At 40.3% G+C, this 17,767-nt stretch overlaps 1 protein-coding gene across 4 annotated transcripts in view; it reads right to left on the bottom strand.

Annotated features, from left to right (window-relative positions):
- The window catches only part of HECW2 (HECT, C2 and WW domain containing E3 ubiquitin protein ligase 2), a 255,307-nt gene that overhangs the window by 41,033 nt on the left and 196,507 nt on the right, over window positions 1-17,767 (bottom strand). For all 4 annotated transcript variants that reach the window (XM_050969456.1, XM_050969458.1, XM_050969457.1 and 1 more), the window contains 3 exons: window positions 13,854-13,956; window positions 11,738-11,834; window positions 3,021-3,104 (listed from right to left, as the gene is read on the bottom strand). In XM_050969456.1, the coding sequence (XP_050825413.1) occupies window positions 3,021-3,104; window positions 11,738-11,834; window positions 13,854-13,956 (284 nt within the window). The remainder of the gene's footprint in view (window positions 1-3,020; window positions 3,105-11,737; window positions 11,835-13,853; window positions 13,957-17,767) is intronic.

Below are 17,767 nucleotides of genomic sequence, written 5' to 3'. Positions count from 1 at the left end.
TTAAAAATAATCACAATTATTTGCGAGATTAAAAAATAGTTGTGATTAATCAGACTTTTAACTGCATTGTTAAACAATAACAGAATACCAATTTAAATTCAGTATGGAAGCATGTCCTCTAGAATGGTGGTCAAAGTATGAAGGGGCATATGAAAGTTTCGAATACCTGGCAAGTAAATACCTTACAACACCAGTTTAAAACGGCAGTTAATCACAACTATTTCTTCAAATAGCATTAATCACTTAAGTTAACTGCAATTAATTGTAGCCCTAATTCATAGACAATGTATGGAATGTTTGCATATCTCTAAATCTCATTGATTTTTCTCAAATTGGCAAGAACATAACATCCAAAGCAGACATGTTTATAGTGTTTTTACATAATATGGATAAAAAATAAAATATGAAATAGCATAGTTGTTGAATTTACCACAACACATACACATTGAATCAACTAGTTAAATGACAATCTTTATTTTCAATTGTTAGACTGTACAATACATCACTGTCTTGTGGTTCTCTCATTTCTGAGTGATATAGTAATCTAACTGGTTAAAAAAACATAATTAATATCAAAATTGTTCATTACTGATACCAGCAATAGTTCTTTGTGAATGGTTGGGGGTGGTGGTGGAATGGATATTTATTGGTAATATTTTTGCACTCCTAAAAAATCATCTGCAGTTTATAATATGTTTTTTCACAGAAAAAAGTTGAACTACACTCTTCAAGTGTGGATAAAATCTGAAAAAACTGGTTCAATCTGGGAATAAATTAAAAACCTGATTGTGTTTAAACTATCAAGATAAAACTAGAACTGCATAGGATACAACCTAATGGTATGTTTACAAGCTCAAAGTGCAAATTATCTCTTCCTAAGAACCCCATCTCTGAAACAGAATATTGTGTTACATCAGTTATTCTCTGGCTATTTTAACTAAGGCACCTTCATTCCCTCTATAGAAAAAATGTTTATATTCAGCTGAAATTTGAGTTTTATTGATACATGGTAGAAAACATTTTACAATTTGTGTAATGTTCTCCAGCAGTAAGAAAATTCTCCAGCAGTAAGAAATTCTGAATGAAGTGAAGACAAGGATGCATAGAGAAGCAGCCCAGTCTTGCTCCTGGTAGAACATTTTATAATTTGTTTTTCCTGTTTAACTCTAAAATAAGAAATCAGGTACACACACTAAATTACTGTTTTAAACTACTCAATCTCTGCTTTTACATCAATATTTACTATCACCCTATAGCTAATTTACCGAATAACTCAACCCAGCTTAGTAAATTCTGAGGTACACCACTGAGGCTCTTGAGAATCAAGGGAAACACAGAAATCATATATTCAATAATGCATTTCCTGAGTACAATGATTATTATTAGGACTGAAAAGAGGGCTAATCACTGATCAAATCTCTTAATAGTTAAACTAAGAGAAAGTCATTGTAAACATATGATTTTAAGAAGTGTGTTAAGTAAATAAAATCTGAAAAATCAGATATTTGGTTTTGTACATTTTTGTGGTGGTGCTCTTTGTCTTTAATTTTTTTAAATTATGTGTGTTTATAGATATCAATATAGAATCAAATTATTGCATTTCCATTATAAGAATTACTTGAAGTCTTTGGTATTAGCAGAATTTACAGATTAACAGAAAAATACATTCAAGCAGCCATGACAAAATGATTTATAGCATGTCTATTTAAAACAGAAATAGAACTGAACCTCGGTTTCTCTCTGTAAAACTTGTGACCTCTTCATGTATTATGTACCAATAAAAAATCTTACAGTTTTGTTGTTGTCTTCTATTCTTTTTATTTTTTCTTTAAATAGCATCAACATAGTTTCGGACTAAAATAGCTTTTAATTAATTCACAGATTTTAAGGCCAAAAGGGACCATTATGCTCATGCAATGTCACCCCCAAATAATAATTATATTAATGTGGACACTTCATAATTTAGATTATTTTTAACATTAAATTTAAAACTTTTTTCTAAAGACATATTAGATTTTCCCTGAAAAACAGTTTTTTCTCTATCACATTTACACCCTTAATAAGAATACAGTGTGTCGGATATAAGAAAGACGCAACTCTCAGCTGCCTATTCTTCTGGGTATGCAGTGTTGTAGCCATATTGGTCCTAGGACTAGAGAGAGAGAGAGAGAGAAGATGTGTGAGGGAATACCTTTTATCGGACCAACTTTTGTTGGTGAGAGAGACAAGCTTTCAAGTTTATACAGGTCTGATGACTTAAAGAAGAGCTCTTAAAAGTAAGCTTGAAATTTTGTCTCTCTCACCAACAGAAGTTAGTCCAATAAAAGATATTACTTCTCCTTTGTCTCTCTTTTCTGAACTAATGCTGAAGTGGGAGACACTAAAGGGACAGTTCCCCACTCCTAAAAAGTGATAACCAATCATCTCATCAACAAAGTGAGCAAAAACTGTCAGCATAGTTGAAAGACAGACAGTGTAGTGTTTAGCTCAAATAACAGAATAATATCTAGTGCTAGCTTCCAAAAACTTGGTACTTGCAAATCACAGAGCTAAATAGAAAATATACTTGAAGGAGCACATAGCAGGGACTTTCAAACTGTACTGATCTATATAAATCTCTGTCCTTCTAACGATGACTATAACTGAACAATTTAGGGCAATCAGGACAAGCCCATTTATTCTTTTCCTTGCAAGAGATTCATATAGTAGCTTAGACTGTAACTGGGTTTAAATTCTACTTGCAGAATTGTACTCTTTTACTCCCTCCTTCCCGCAGGGATAATCATTTTTCTGCACTGCTATGAAAAATGTGATCTCCCTGCTAATAATCGACATCTGGAATCTCAGCACTGGAAAATCAAGAGTCTGAATCCTCTGCTGTAGCTCCCCCAGCTGCAATTCTGAGAACTGAAGGGAAGACATTTAGGTCACCTAGTCAGTACACACAATACACAGAAAGGCATTTCACCAGCTGTTCACAGCATATTCCTAACCGTCCATTATGAAGCACTGCTACCTACCTTAGTAACATGACAAGGTCTGCATCACTGGATAGACGCACTAGTCCAGGTGTTCCCTCTGTCCGGATAAACTGGATCTTCTCCCTGTTTAAGCAAAGGAAGAGTTCCAAAACATCGTTTGCAAACAAGGCACCAATGTACACCAGGGCAACAAGAAAAAATGCTGGATATATCAGGTAGACCTCTGGGTTATGCCTCTGTATTTCAGACACCATTTTTCTCCCTGCCACACCATGTCCATGTGAGCAATAGAATCTTACAACCAAAAAAAGAAAAGCCAACCTAATTTGTTCAGAAGAATGATTCTCCTGTTGCCCTCATCTGTAAGACGCTCAGGCTGCTTCAGGTAACACAGCCACCCAACCAATAAAAATCAATCCCTCAAGTTAGTATCAGTTGTGGCCCTGAATTCAAAGCAGCAGACAGAGCCCTGTGGGAGGACATTGCTATTCTGAAAGCGAACTGCTTAAAGTAGTACTCTCTGACTCCGTTCCTCTCCCCTTCCCCTTTTAGTACAAATTCAAGCTGTATGTTACAGATCATCATGCTTTTTAAGGTAGGTTTTATGAACAACCCTGCACTTACAGATCTTCCAGAAAGGCCTTCTGCTGTGTGTATGCATGCATCTCTCTCTTTCTGCCAGCCTTCCCCTTGCCCCCCTAGCCCCACACACTTCCCTCCCCCACCTCCCAATAATTCAAGTCAGTCACTACTCTGTGTTCTATGCATGCCCGTGATTTTTTGGCTGTACGCAGATTAAAATCCCCAGATGCATGGCTTTGAATAAAAACAACTATTGGGGGATGGGTGAGTGAAGTGTATGTGTTACTTAAGTGCAACAGAGTCAGGAGAACAAGACCTTGAACCAGTTTCAGAAATTACACCTCTCTATACCAGTGAAATCTGTTGCATTCTGAGGTAAGGGTTCACCACTGGCCTCTCCTGGAGACTGGGTGATTGAGTTCGCAGCAAGCTATTGATGGGATGTGCTGATTCTGCACATCCCCAGCAACCTTAGCTACATGGCCACTTTTGGGGTTGTGGTGGCCTCCTATGGGCCCCTGGTGGGAGAGAAGCTATAGATCAAAGGAACTGGGGACCGTCAATAGGAGAAAACAAGGGAAGAGATTTCACCAGGGAGATGGAGGGATCATCAACATAAAAGCTGAATTTGTTCAGAATCACCAAAAAAAAGAACTGAGCCAGGATGGAAGATGACAACAACTTGAACAGTAGTAAAAGGTTGGCAAGATGGACCTGAAAAGAAGAGAAGCTGTTGGAAGGAGAAGGGGAAAGGAGATTCTACGAATCTGTCAGAGGATGGCCACAGAAAGTCAAAAGGAGACAGCTAGATTTAAGTGAAGGCAAAGAAAATAGAGGGAGGCAGACAAGGGGGCTAAAAATGGCAGAGAGAGAGAGAGAGAATGAATGAATGAACACAGCTGTTGAGAAGGAAGGGAAAAGAACAAAAGGATGGGAACAAAGTTAGGTGCATTAAATACGGAATGCAAGGGAAGGAGATGGGATTGAAGATGGGAGAACAAGAATAAGGGACCTAGGAACCTGTATAACATCTGAAGGTGACAAGGAGCAAGGCAGAGGAGAACGAAAAGTAAACACATTTGGGAGCATAAGATTTATAAGGGCTGGGAGGAAAGGTGGGAGGAAATAGAAGGGAGGTGGTAGGAAAGAGAATGAAGTAGTGGTCACATGACCAGAAATGGGGAGGAAGAGAAGCAAAAGTTGATAAAGGGATATGGTGAGGCAATCAGAGGGGAAGATGAGAAGGAGGTCAGACTAGATGATCATAACGGTCTCTTCTGACCTTAAAGTCTATGAGTCTATGAGAACACTGGAGATGCAGAGAAGAGGAAACAAGATGAAGCCATAGCAGTAGCAGCACTAGAAGTCAGGTCAGAAATAAAAGAGGATGAAATCCTAGCCCTCCTGGGAATAGGAACTTTGCCTTTGACTTCAATGGGGCTGGGATGTCTGAGCGAGCGAGCGAGCAAGTGTGCATAGTTAAAAATAAAACAATTGCTGTACCTTCAGCAAGCAACAAAAAATCCCTCCAGGAACTATCACTTCCTCAGAAAAACAACAGTAAAAACTTTCCAGCAGTAAACCAGCACATTTCAGACACAAACAAATTAAAAGCCACAGACAAGAGAAGAAATTCAAACCACAAGAGCTGTTGCCTCCTACTACGACACACACGGGTTGGCCCAAAACGCCTCCTCAAAAGCCCCAACTAAAGCAAAGACACCAGGGAAAATACATAAAACGCAGTTCAAGCTCTGCACGTCTACTAGGGAAACACCAGAGAAAGCCCAGTAATGGCCTGCCACCTCCATGAGAGTCCGAGACAGAGAATCCAGCCAATCCAGAAATGAACTGCTATACAACTGGAAGTAATTTATAATCCCTGCTATGGAGACGTGAATGTCAATAACAATACGCTCAGTTATTTACATACTGTCCAACTGTGTGCACACGTATTAAAACAAAGGTAATCCAAGATCTGATTTATTTTTAAACTTCCATAAGAATTTAAACTCAACATGCACCTTTGATAATAGAACAAACAAATACAACAGAGTCCCAGGAGTGCATACTGGCCATACACACACACTATTAAGCATCACTGAAACTTGGTGGGATAATACACATGATTGGAATGTTGGTGTGGATGGGTATAGTTTGCTCAGGAAGGATAGACAAGGGAAAAAGGGAGGAGATGTTGCCTTATATATTAAAAATGTACACACTTGGACTGACGTGGAGATGGACATAGGAGACGGAAGTATTGAGAGTCTCTGGGTTAGGATAAAAGGGTAAAAAACAAGGGTGATGTCGTGCTAGGAGTCTACTACAGGCCACCTAACCAGGTGGAAGAGGTGGATGAGGTTTTTTTTAAACAACTAACAAAATCATCCAAAGCCCAAGATTTGGTGGTGATGGGGGACTTCAACTATCCAGATATATGTTGGGAAAATAACACCGCGGGGCACAGACTATCCAATAAGTTCCTGGACTGCATTGCAGACAACTTGTTATTTCAGAAGGTTGAAAAAGCTACTAGGGGGGAAGCTGTTCTAGACTTGATTTTAACAAATAGGGAGGAACTTGTTGAGAATTTGAAAGTAGAAGGAAGCTTGGGTGAAAGTGATCATGAAATCATAGAGTTTGCAATTCTAAGGAAGGGTAGAAGGGAGTACAGCAAAATAGAGACAATGGATTTCAGGAAGGCGGATTTTGGTAAGCTCAGAGCTGATAGGTAAGGTCCCACGGGAATCAAGACTGAGGGGAAAAACAACTGAGGAGAGTTGGCAGTTTTTCAAAGGGACACTATTAAGGGCCCAAAAGCAAGCTATTCCGATGGGTAGGAAAGATAGAAAATGTGGCAAAAGACCACCTTGGCTTAACCACGAGATCTTGCATGACCTACAAAATAAAAAGGAGTCACATAAAAAATGGAAACTAGGTCAGATTACAAAGGATTAATATAGGCAAATAACACAGGAATGCAGGGGCAAGATTAGAAAGGCAAAGGCACAAAATGAGCTCAAACTAGCTATGGGAATAAAGGGAAACAAGAAGATTTTTTATCAATACATTAGAAGTAAGAGGAAGACCAAGGACAGGGTAGGCCCACTGCTCAGTGAGGAGGGAGAAACAGTAACAGGAAACTTGGAAATGGCAGAGATGCTTAATGACTTCTTTGTTTCGGTCTTCACTGAGAAGTCTGAAGGAATGTCTAACATAGTGAATTCTTATGGGAAGGGGGTAGGTTTAGAAGATAAAATAAAAAAAGAGCAAGTTAAAAATCACTTAGAAAAGTTAGATGCCTGCAAGTCACCAGGGCCTGATGAAATGCATCCTAGAATACTCAAGGAGTTAATAGAGAAGGTATCTGAGCCTCTAGCTATTATCTTTGGAAAGTCATGGGAGACGAGAGATTCCAGAAGACTGGAAAAGGGCAAATATAGTGCCCATCTATAAAAAGGGAAATAAAAACAACCCAGGAAACTACAGACCAGTTAGTTTAACTTCTGTGCCAGGGAAGATAATGGAGCAAGTAATTAAAGAAATCATCTGCAAACACTTGGAAGGTGGTAAGGTGATAGGTAATAGCCACCATGGATTTGTAAAGAACAAATCGTGTCAAACCAATCTGATAGTTTTTTTGATAGGATAACGAGTCTTGTGGATAAGGGAGAAGCGGTGGATGTGGTATACCTAGACTTTAGTAAGGCATTTGTCTCGCATGATATCCTTATCGATAAACTAGGCAAATACAATTTAGATGGGGCTACTATAAGGTGGGGGCATAACTGGCTGGATAACTGTACTCAGAGAGTAGTTATTAATGGCTCCCAATCCTGCTGGAAAGGTATAACAAGTGGGGTTCCATAGGGGTCTGTTTTGGGACCGGCTCTGTTCAATATCTTCATCAACGACTTAGATGTTGGCATAGAAAGTACGCTTATTAAGTTTGCAGATGATACCAAACTGGGAGGGATTGCAACTGCTTTGGAGGACAGGGTCAAAATTCAAAATGATCTGGACAAATTGGAGAAATGGTCTGAGGTAAACCGGATGAAGTTCAATAAAGACAAATGCAAAGTGCTCCACTTAGGAAGGAACAATCAGTTGCACACATACAGAATGGGAAGAGACTCCATAGGAAGGAGTATGGCAGAAAGAGATCTAGGGGTCATAGTGGATCACAAGCTAAATATGAGTCAACAGTGTGATACTGTTGTAAAAAAAGCAAACGTGATTCTGGGATGCATTAACAGGTGTGCTGTAAACAAGACACGAGAAGTCATTCTTCCGCTTTACTCTGCGCTGGTTAGGCCTCAACTGGAGTATTGTGTCCAGTTCTGGGCACCGCATTTCAAGAAAGATGTGGAGAAATTGGAGAGGGTCCAGAGAAGAGCAACGAGAATGATTAAAGGTCTTGAGAACATGACCTATGAAGGAAGGCTGAAACAATTGGGTTTGTTTAGTTTGAAAAAGAGAAGACTGAGAGGGGACATGATAGCAGTTTTCAGGTATCTAAAAGGGTGTCATCAGGAGGAGGGAGAAAACTTGTTCACCTTAGACTCCAATGATAGAACAAGAAGCAATGGGCTTAAACTGCAGCAAGGGAGATTTAGGTTGGACATTAGGAAAAAGTTCCTAACTGTCAGGGTAGTTAAACACTGGATCAAATTGCCTAAGGAGGTTGTCAAATCTCCATCTCTGGAGATATTTAAGAGTAGGTTAGATAAATGTCTGTCAGGGATCGTCTAGACAGTATTTGGTCCTGCCATGAGGGCAGGGGACTGGACTCGATGACCTCTCGAGGTCCCTTCCAGTCCTAGAGTCTATGAATCTATGAATCACCCCCCATAGGCCTTAACTGGTAATTAGGCATGTGCCTAACGTTAAGTGACTTCAGTGGCACTACTCAGTGTCACGTGTTTCAAATTAGGCACATGCTCAAGTATTTTGCTGAATCAGAGCCTTAAAGAGCTAACTAGGAAAACGGGTAGCAGCACCTTCATTAAAAATAGGCAGTGATGTGATGGAAGTGTTAGTCCTATAAAAACGGGGTGAGATACAGTTTTAAAGAATGTCGGAGTAGGGGCTAGGGAGAGAAGGAAGGCAGCTAATTCTTAACCAAGCATCATAACTCCAAGGAGCAAGAGAGCAAAGATCTGGCCATGCAGTGTACCCTCTCAAACCAATTACACTGAGCAAAGCATCATGATCCTCTATTCAATAAAATCCTCCATCCCTCTGGTAAGGCAGGTAAGAGTCAGACACATTTCTTCAATCCAGTTACTATAGGGATATCAGCAGGGACAAACTGTACCTAGTGAGTAATGGATTCTCTACTGGCATATACTAACACCTTTTCTACTCTTGGTCTGTAATTTTAAGCTGTAAACTAACTGATCCTGGCAAGGTCCCAGCTGCTAGCTTGCTCTGATGCTATGATCCAGGATCCAAGATTCTACAAGAAGCATAATCTGATAGCGTCAATAATCCTTTGAACATCTTCTGATTTGCAAACTGAGTAAAACAGGGCAGAAATTAAGGGGAAAATAGACATTGGGGCTGTTGCTGTTGGAGTAACTGAAGTCAAGAACCTCAGGGAAAAAACAGACGTTGGTTTTATTTTATTACCTGATGGACTGGCTTGTTCACGTGTTTAACACAATTCAAATGAGACCGGCTTTCTGCATAATAATACGGGTACAAACAGAAAACATTTTGACAGGCTGAAATTTGCAGGGTTTTAATTTTCCTCCTCCCTCAATTTTCTGGAAAGTGTGAATTCTGTTGGTACTTGATTTCAGGGTTGTCAGCCAGGACTTATTCGAGGATAAATCAGTCATCGGTCTGCTTGTTAGGGCACGAAGCTCAGGGAAACTGCAAACCAGGATAGCTGGCTGAGTTTTGAGAACCTGCAGGGCGTGCAGGAAGTAGGGTCACTAAGAGCATGTCTACATTACAAGAAGAGGTTTGATTGCTGCATGTGCAGACATACCTGAGCTAGCTTTGATCTAACTAGCTCGAACAACAACAGTAAAGCTGCGGCAGCATAGGCAGCATCACGGGCCAGCCACTCAAGTGTTACTGCCAGTTACTTCAGCTACATGTGCTACAGTCACACCTCTAATTGCTGTGCACTCAGACCCTATGTATCACTGCACAGAAAAGGAGGCAGATAAGTAGTGGGAACTGTTGAGCCAGCACATACTGATCAGGCTGTTAGAACACGTGAGTCTCTGACTCTGGGAAGTGAGAGCACTGTATTGGCAGCCAGAGTGTATGAGATTAAAATCTACATAAACACCATAATGATAGATGTGCAGCAATGAACTAACACATTTTTCAACAATAGCGTGTCCAAGATAGTCCTGGAAACATACATTTGAACACCAATTTCTAATTCCCATGTTAACAATGAGTTAGTTTTACAGCTAAGTAACATACACTTGAATTACAAAATAGATATACCCCAAGGGTGAAATTCACTCCTGTGAAAAGGTTCAGCATAAGACCTATACAAGACCAGCATTTTTATGAGGGATTTAAAGCTCAGTCCTGCAATGTGCTAAACCCTTTGACTTCAGTCCAGCAGAGCACTTAACTACATGCTTAATTTACGCATGTCAGTAATCCCAATGACATCAACAGGACTACTCATGCTCTTAAAAATTAAGCACATGTGTAAGAAGGACTTAGTGGCTTTGTGCTGACCCTCTGCACAGGGGTGAATTTCACCCTGTATCAGTTATAGTCTACCTGTGCTATATAATATCGTAATCACCATATAATATTATAAAGCATCTTTCATAACATACTATGTATCTCATGGGGCTGTGCAAGAACTATACTGGTCTGTTCCTAAACCATCTGTGCAACTCTAAACATGCTAAATAGATATTGCTGCTTGAACTTATCCAAAAAAGCAGGGCCAACTCTAGGTTTAGGAAGACCCCTACAGTATACATCAAGAAAGATAAGCAGGGCCCCAACCAATGCCTTTCTATCTGAATGCTTCACCCCCCATGGACCCACATACTCAACAGCACCAATGGCCACATCTTGCCTGCCTGCCTGCCGGCGAGATTCTATGACTTCTGGAGATATCCTATGTCAGTAGCTCCAACCTTTTTCCCTCCTAGATACTCTGTCTTTGTAATGGAATGGCAGGCTGGCAACATCCTCTTCCCCGTTCCCCTTGCTCCATGCCCCAGCACCCTGAATTGTCCATCTATGCTCACTTTCTCCCCTCCCTACCTGCCTAGCATGGGTTTGCTCATCCCATCCCTTTTTGGTTTCATTATTCTCTTCTTCCCTGTTCCTCACTGAAAATTATTATTCGCACACACACACTCTCTTCCCACTTCCTTGGTTGCCCAAGGCTACATGTTACTGGCGATGGCAGAGTTCATTGGTGGCTCTGGGAACCAGGCCACATGCACTAATGTGGTTAGGGAGTTAAGGGAGCAGAGAAGATGAGACCAGTTTGTCAAGCTGCAGTTTAAGAACAGGGGGAGGAGTCAGGTACCTTTTGAGGAGCTGTGGTTTGCACAGAAGTGCCCATGGCCACATTTGCAGTGGGGATCGGGGGAAGGAAGGAAGAAGGACAGATCCAGGTTCATGTATTTTCACCTACCCCTACTATTCCTTTTCTTTCCCCTGCATCCCTCCCCAGCATAGGAAAACTTGCCCTACTTGGACACCAGCTGACAATGGCTGAGGAGCTGAGTAGAGAACCAAATGAGAAGACATGGAGATGAGACTGGAGTGCGCTATCTATGGCCTTACAGCTGACAGGCTGGATGCATGTGTGGAAGATCCTGAAAGAGCGTAACTGCACTATTGCAAAGGTCCAGGGCCACTATATAACAGCACATTGAAGGAAAGTTTCCTACAATTCTTTGAGTAAGCTTGTTTCTGACAAGCTGAAATTACAGAAGATTTGGGGGATTTTTTTTGTGGGGGAATCTGGGGGAGAGACAGGGAGGGAGGAAGGAGAGAGTTTAAGTTTATAAATGACCAACGGACAGCCAGCCAGCAAGCAATGTGCTCTTTTATTTAAAACAAAAAATACTGCAAACTTTGCCAAAAAAAGAGAATACTAATTGATTGTCTGATCTGAAATGGGACAGTCAGTCGAAACTAAAGCTGGAGAACAGAATCATCATCATTACCTGAGTGAATGATTCCTGGTAAGATCTGGTTGACGCTCTTGTAGAATTTCAAAGATATTGGGCTGTCGCAGAAATGCGACAATCTTGTCATTGTAGGCTGTAAGTGGCAACCGAAAACAGCTTACTGCAAACAGGTGCATTTGAAAAATAGCATCATATTTTTGTAACTTCTGAATAATGATGATAATAATGGAATTATGTCTTTATACTCATAATCTTTTCATTTACTACATTAATACAATCTTTTCATTACATTTTTAACCTAAAGGCTGGTGCTGGTTTTTGAATTTGGATATACCTGGCCAGCTTTATTATGAATAAAATTTTAGATTAAAACAGATGTTAATGTGCCTCTTTTAAGAATTCAGAGTATTATAATATTTCATCACATACACCCTCAGCTCATGTAAACTAGGAACATATATCCGCATGAATGAAGTGTAGAGGGCCTTATTTTCTATATTATTTTATTTCTTAGACTTACGGGACAAGGTGAAAACATAAGCTCACTGCTTAATAGTAAATTACACGTGCTTCTTATTGGCTGCACATTAATGCGCGGGTATTTTTGTTTTGCTTTCTCCTCTCCCTGCCTCCTCTATCCTGAAAAATAATTATTTGTTTTACTCATATTAAGGATCTGATATAATCTCACAAAAGTTATATCTTCACACATAAGGCTGAAAATCTAGGCTTCCATGCAGCCTTAACTCATGCCACTTTGCCTAGGTATTGTCATTGTGTACCATAAGGGTTTAGAATTACAAGTGTATTGGTCAGCTCTTCTGCCTTAATGGTGAATTTCCTTATTTTTGCTTTCAAGAGAGACTCAAAGCTTCATAGATTTTATTCCTCTTCATTTTTTGTAACAGACTGAGAAAGGAATAAAATTATTAATAACAAATTCATAAGAACACTATCAATGTTGGTATGGCAATATCTTCACGCAGTTTTATCTGGCAAGAAATATTCTACTATTATCATATGCTTTTATAACTCCCCTGTTCTGTCACAGGGAACGACTTCCTTCTTTCCCAATACCCATGATTATGATGTGTTGCATTACAACATAGTGCATCATTTTCTCTTCCTGCTCTGCAGCATGTATTTGAACACACATGGTTTACGCAGCTTCACACATTTCTGATGACAACAGCAATCCTACTGCTGGACAGATTGGCAGACAACTTGTATTGTGCCATACAGGAGTAAAATGCAGTCACTAGTGAAACTTCTAAGAAAGTCTGACAAATATTACTGTCAAAAGTAATGAAAAGCTATTGAAATGTGGTTGGCAGTGACCATCTCTTCATTTATGTATTTATTTTTACTGTTTATTCTATCAAAGAAAAGATTACTTAAATGTTTTATATTTACTCATGTCTCTAAAGTGGTTCAGTCTATGAAGTGAGGGCCCACTCAAAGTGTTTGTGTCCGTTCCACTGTCAATTATTAAACAGCAATTAAAAGCATCTTTGTTCAAAACATCACCAAATGCTGAACCTGAAAAATAGGCAGTGTCCATAGCAAGGGAAAGAAGTTTAAATTTGTGGTGATTGTCAAGTAACCACACCACTGAACAAAGATCAAGCAGATTAATCAGTCATGATTTTTTGCACAATGCCTGTTAATTCAGTGCACTAAATTATTTTCTTAGTGGTGCTGATGTCAAAAGGCTTGTGTGTGTGCATGTGTAACTGAGAACAAAATGCAGGCTATTGACCAATTCAGAGGTGACTCACACCTCACGGAAGCCCTTTGAAATAAAAGTCTAATATTTATATTGAAATTAATGGGACGACATAGGGTCTAGGTCAATACAGAGTCTGGCCCTCTATTTGTAACTCTTCCAGTTACTTCTGAGGGAAAGTTAATTAGAAAATTTAATGCAAAAAACCCTTTGCATTAACTAGCAAACATTTTGCTATTAATAAATTGGTCATGCCTGGAAGTTTTTCACTATTATGCACACAAATTGAAATTCCATGATAGGGACTGATAATGGATAGAGTTAGCCATAACATATAGTAAAAGCAAAAATAAGAAAAACCCACACTGACATGCACAGTTAAATCAAAGTACACTTCCCTCAAGAGAACTCCGAGTCCTGACATACCCACTGGAACCATGTCCTGGTACTGAGTCCTGCTGACTGTATTAAACGTGCTGGACGGTCTTGGTAGAACTGGTGGTCCTGAATGCCGGGAATCCTCTCCTACCTAAAAGTACAGTAGTAATTATGGTCCTTCATCATGATCTAGCAGACTGGAAACAATTCTCATGTTGACTTAGAAAAGCACTAGAATCCCGCTCACTCTCTTTTAGCTGTGTGGGTTCTGCAGGGTACACACGAGTAAAAAGCACTAAAATAAAGCTTATTTTGTATCACCAAAGACAGCAGATAGGACTCTGAACTCACAGAAGGAGCAAGAAGGTGTTATTTGAACAGAATTATTTTTCACAGAAAGAGATACTTTAAAGCAATTCCTAGTAGTCACTATAATGTCAGAGCAATTTCTTCCATTTTCTGGCTTTTGTGGGTTTGATCTTGTTGCATTACCATTCTTTTTTGCTTTTAATTATAATTACTACTACACCATTTGCTCAATCTCCTTTTCATCCCAGTGAGCCGTTATGTGTACTGCTGAACCCTTCCACACACAGATACTGCATCTGACTGTATTCCCAAGGCCTCACTCCCTAAGACCAAACAATATCAGTGCTGCATTACCGTGCTGTGTCTAGCCTCTAGAACCATAAAGTACTAAAAGCCCTGAGATTTCTCCCAACATTTTTGTGCTTTCTGAATAGTACTCTCTCCATGAGAAAAGGAAAGACCTTTTCATTTGTAGATACTGAATTGCTGGAAAGAGTGAAGTTGAGTTGTCTTGTGAGCACCAGCTCAGTGTTCTAGTTCCTCTTCTGATGAAAAGAATTTCCTTAAAATATGTTTTTGTTTTAGAGGTTCTCAATCTAAAACAAGATCGGATGTTAAAAATCAACACTTTTGGATAGACAAGACAAAAGAAAATATTTTGAGGATTTTTTCCATTAAGCATTAATTTTCCTTCAACAAGGATAGTTTGCTCCGATGTGAGATTAGATCCTTGATGTAGTGGTTTTCAGAAGACAAAGATACCTGTAAGAGCTCTTGATATTGCCTGTGATCCTCAAGTGGGGATGGAATAATGCGTTGAAGATGGAATAACGTGGGAAGATTGAATAATTGCCTTATTTGGAAAGGAGGGAGGAAGAGAGAGCCCCATTGGGACCATCGGATCCATCACAATCTCTCCTCCCTCATACGCTAACAGATCCGACTAGTGTCAGTTAGGAGAAGGTAGGTAAGATTCTTGGATGGATCTTCTGTGTAATGTAAGGATCCCTAAGCCCCAATTATGCCAGCATGAAGGATCAGCTGATCAGGGGCAACACCCCAGGGTATTGGGTACCAGTCCTCTGAATGGGGTGGAACACAGATCTGCCAGAGCTTCTCTCAGGACTAGCCTCTCTATGTGAAGGTGATGGTTTGTCTGGAGCCTCCAACTCTGCCGATGAGAAGGCAGGTTCCTGTTCAACCACTGGAGCCGTCAGTACCTGTAAACAAGCAATCTGGCTCTTGGAGGTAACAGGGGATCAACTTCATGTCTTTGATGTAGTTTCTTCCTCCAGTGTGATCCTGTTACTGAATCAGGTCAGGCCCAAAAGGAGAGGAGATTGAAGATGGGGAGCGTGAAGATATTCTCCAGGGAGACATAGGCCTTGCACCATCCCAGAGTGTGGGGCATATTGGTGGATGGGACTGATGGATCCGGCAGCTCCCTGGTTATAGCGGACGTTGAGTACATCTGGAGATGGGCCAGTATTGGTGCAGAGTTTAGTCTGGAGTTCTTAGACTGTACCAGTGGGTGCCAATCCTTTGGTTTATGCATCAGAACCAAGGTCAGTACCAAAAAAAGACATGCGTCTGATGAAGTGAGTATGCACCCACGAAAGCTTATGCTCCAATACTTTTGTTAGTCTATAAGGTGCCACAGGACTCTGTAACGTTTCACCAAAAAAAATATTTACTCCTTCACTCATGTTGAGGAGAATTAAGCAGACCTAAGTCCTTAGTATTTGCACTTAAAGACTCACCCAATTTGGACAGAGTTGGGGAGAGATCTTTTCTTCTAGGAGCAGCATTTGAAGAGGATCTGTCCTTATGCTTCTGAGAGTGCCCTATGCTCTAATGAGACTCCAGGAAGGGACTCTTTGGTCTTCGCAGTTGTTGCCTAAGCTCCTGAGCTCGTGCCGGAAAGACCCTGCTCGTCTACTTAGTTTGCTGTACAGGGAGGTCTACCCAGGGCAGATCTAAATGAGGTCGCATGATCTTCTCCAGGAGATGCTTTCTTACCTATGCTTTCAATCCTCACAGGTTTGGGGAGGGAATGAGTAACAGATGCTGCACTAAGCAGAGATGGTGTTCGTTGTTCACTGAGAAGAAACAGGGGCAGATGATACAATTCTTAAACTCTGGAAGTCTGAGCATCTTCCTTGTCTGTAGGGAAAAAGTTCCCCAATGCCAATGCTACTAAAAACCATCAACACTAAAATGCGGAGACTACTCAGAATATATATTTTACAGATTAAGATGAAGAAGCTGTGGTAGCTGTAGACACAGAAGGGAAGGAACTGGAGAGGTTTTGATCTGCACTGCCACTTACACCCTTGGTTCAGAGCACAAGGAAAGTGACTGTGCAGGTGTTTGCTAGAAATCTTCAATTTCAGAAGCATGGTGGGCACATGTACCCACATATGAAAAACACATAGGGATCAGCATTCGAAGAAAAACCAAGGCCAATATAGGGTAATCAAGAAAACCTAGCTTTAAGGGCATCAGGATAGAATCGTGCCAATAAAAAAGTCAAAGCTCAAAATATTTTTCTAAAGCAAATTCTCTCTAAAATACTGCATAAATTAAACAATGATGTGTAGTGCTATAAATATTGTATTAGTACTACTTCAAGGTGACCTGCATAGCCACTGGGTTAGCCACTTTTGAGAAATGCCCAACCTGGAGCTAATAAAACATTGTATCACCAAATATTTTGTATTCTGTCTATAACAGGTACTGTATAACGACCCATCCTGCAAGATGCATAGACCCTAAAAGGGGTTGTAGTTGGGCACTATATACCAAAGACTAGGTTAAAAAAACATTGCAAAAATCAAGTACCCCAAAATTAGAAAATGCTAAAATTAACATTGTTCATACAACTTTAATTCAGTTCCCTTATGCATATACATTATAACAGAGTCTTGCCAACATGACAGAGTAAGTCTGTGGCAAAGTCAGGATCAGATGATCCTGCTCTCAGGAGTCCAAGTCCAATGCCCTAGGCATAAGTGAAAAACGTAACTTCTTGCAATTCTTTGCCTTATTCCTGCTCCATTATGTGCACTGAACAAATCAGGGGAGAACAAACAGTTTGTGATAATGTAATTACAGACTGTATCATATTACCAGAGATTGTATCAGAGTGTGGCAGGCAGAAAGCTGTCCTAAAGAGGGAGCACAGGTTTCCCCCTCACCCCCGCAGGGGAATTCTCAGCTCGTTGTCAGCCATCCCCGAGTAAGGTATGTCGGGGTGGGAAGCAGGGAAAATGCACTCTAGGAGTAAGGAAGCATTCCAGCAGATCCTCATCTGCCACAATTGCTACTCACAGACAGCATGAATTAGAGCACCCCTTTAGCTCCTCTAAATTATGCTGAGTGCAGTGTTGGTCCCTGACCAGATATAAATGAGGGGAGTGGAAAGATAGCTTAGAACCACCTTCCCCACCCCCTTCCTTAACTGTAGTGATGGTAAACTCAGTACAGTCAAGGAACAAGCCTACAGTATTTGCATATGAATATAAACATAAAAATATCTTATAGTCAGGACATAATTGACTCAAAGCCTTCTAGTGAAAACAATACAGTTCAAGAGTTTTGTAATCAGAACCCAATTACAAAACTTCTTTATATTATAGATAAGGGGTTTTAAG

This window comes from Gopherus flavomarginatus, chromosome 10 (genome assembly GCF_025201925.1).
Source record: "Gopherus flavomarginatus isolate rGopFla2 chromosome 10, rGopFla2.mat.asm, whole genome shotgun sequence".
In the NCBI taxonomy this organism is placed as follows: Eukaryota; Metazoa; Chordata; order Testudines; family Testudinidae; genus Gopherus; species Gopherus flavomarginatus.
Note: the sequence above shows the minus strand (reverse complement) of the source record. Positions and strands in the feature narration are given on the sequence as shown.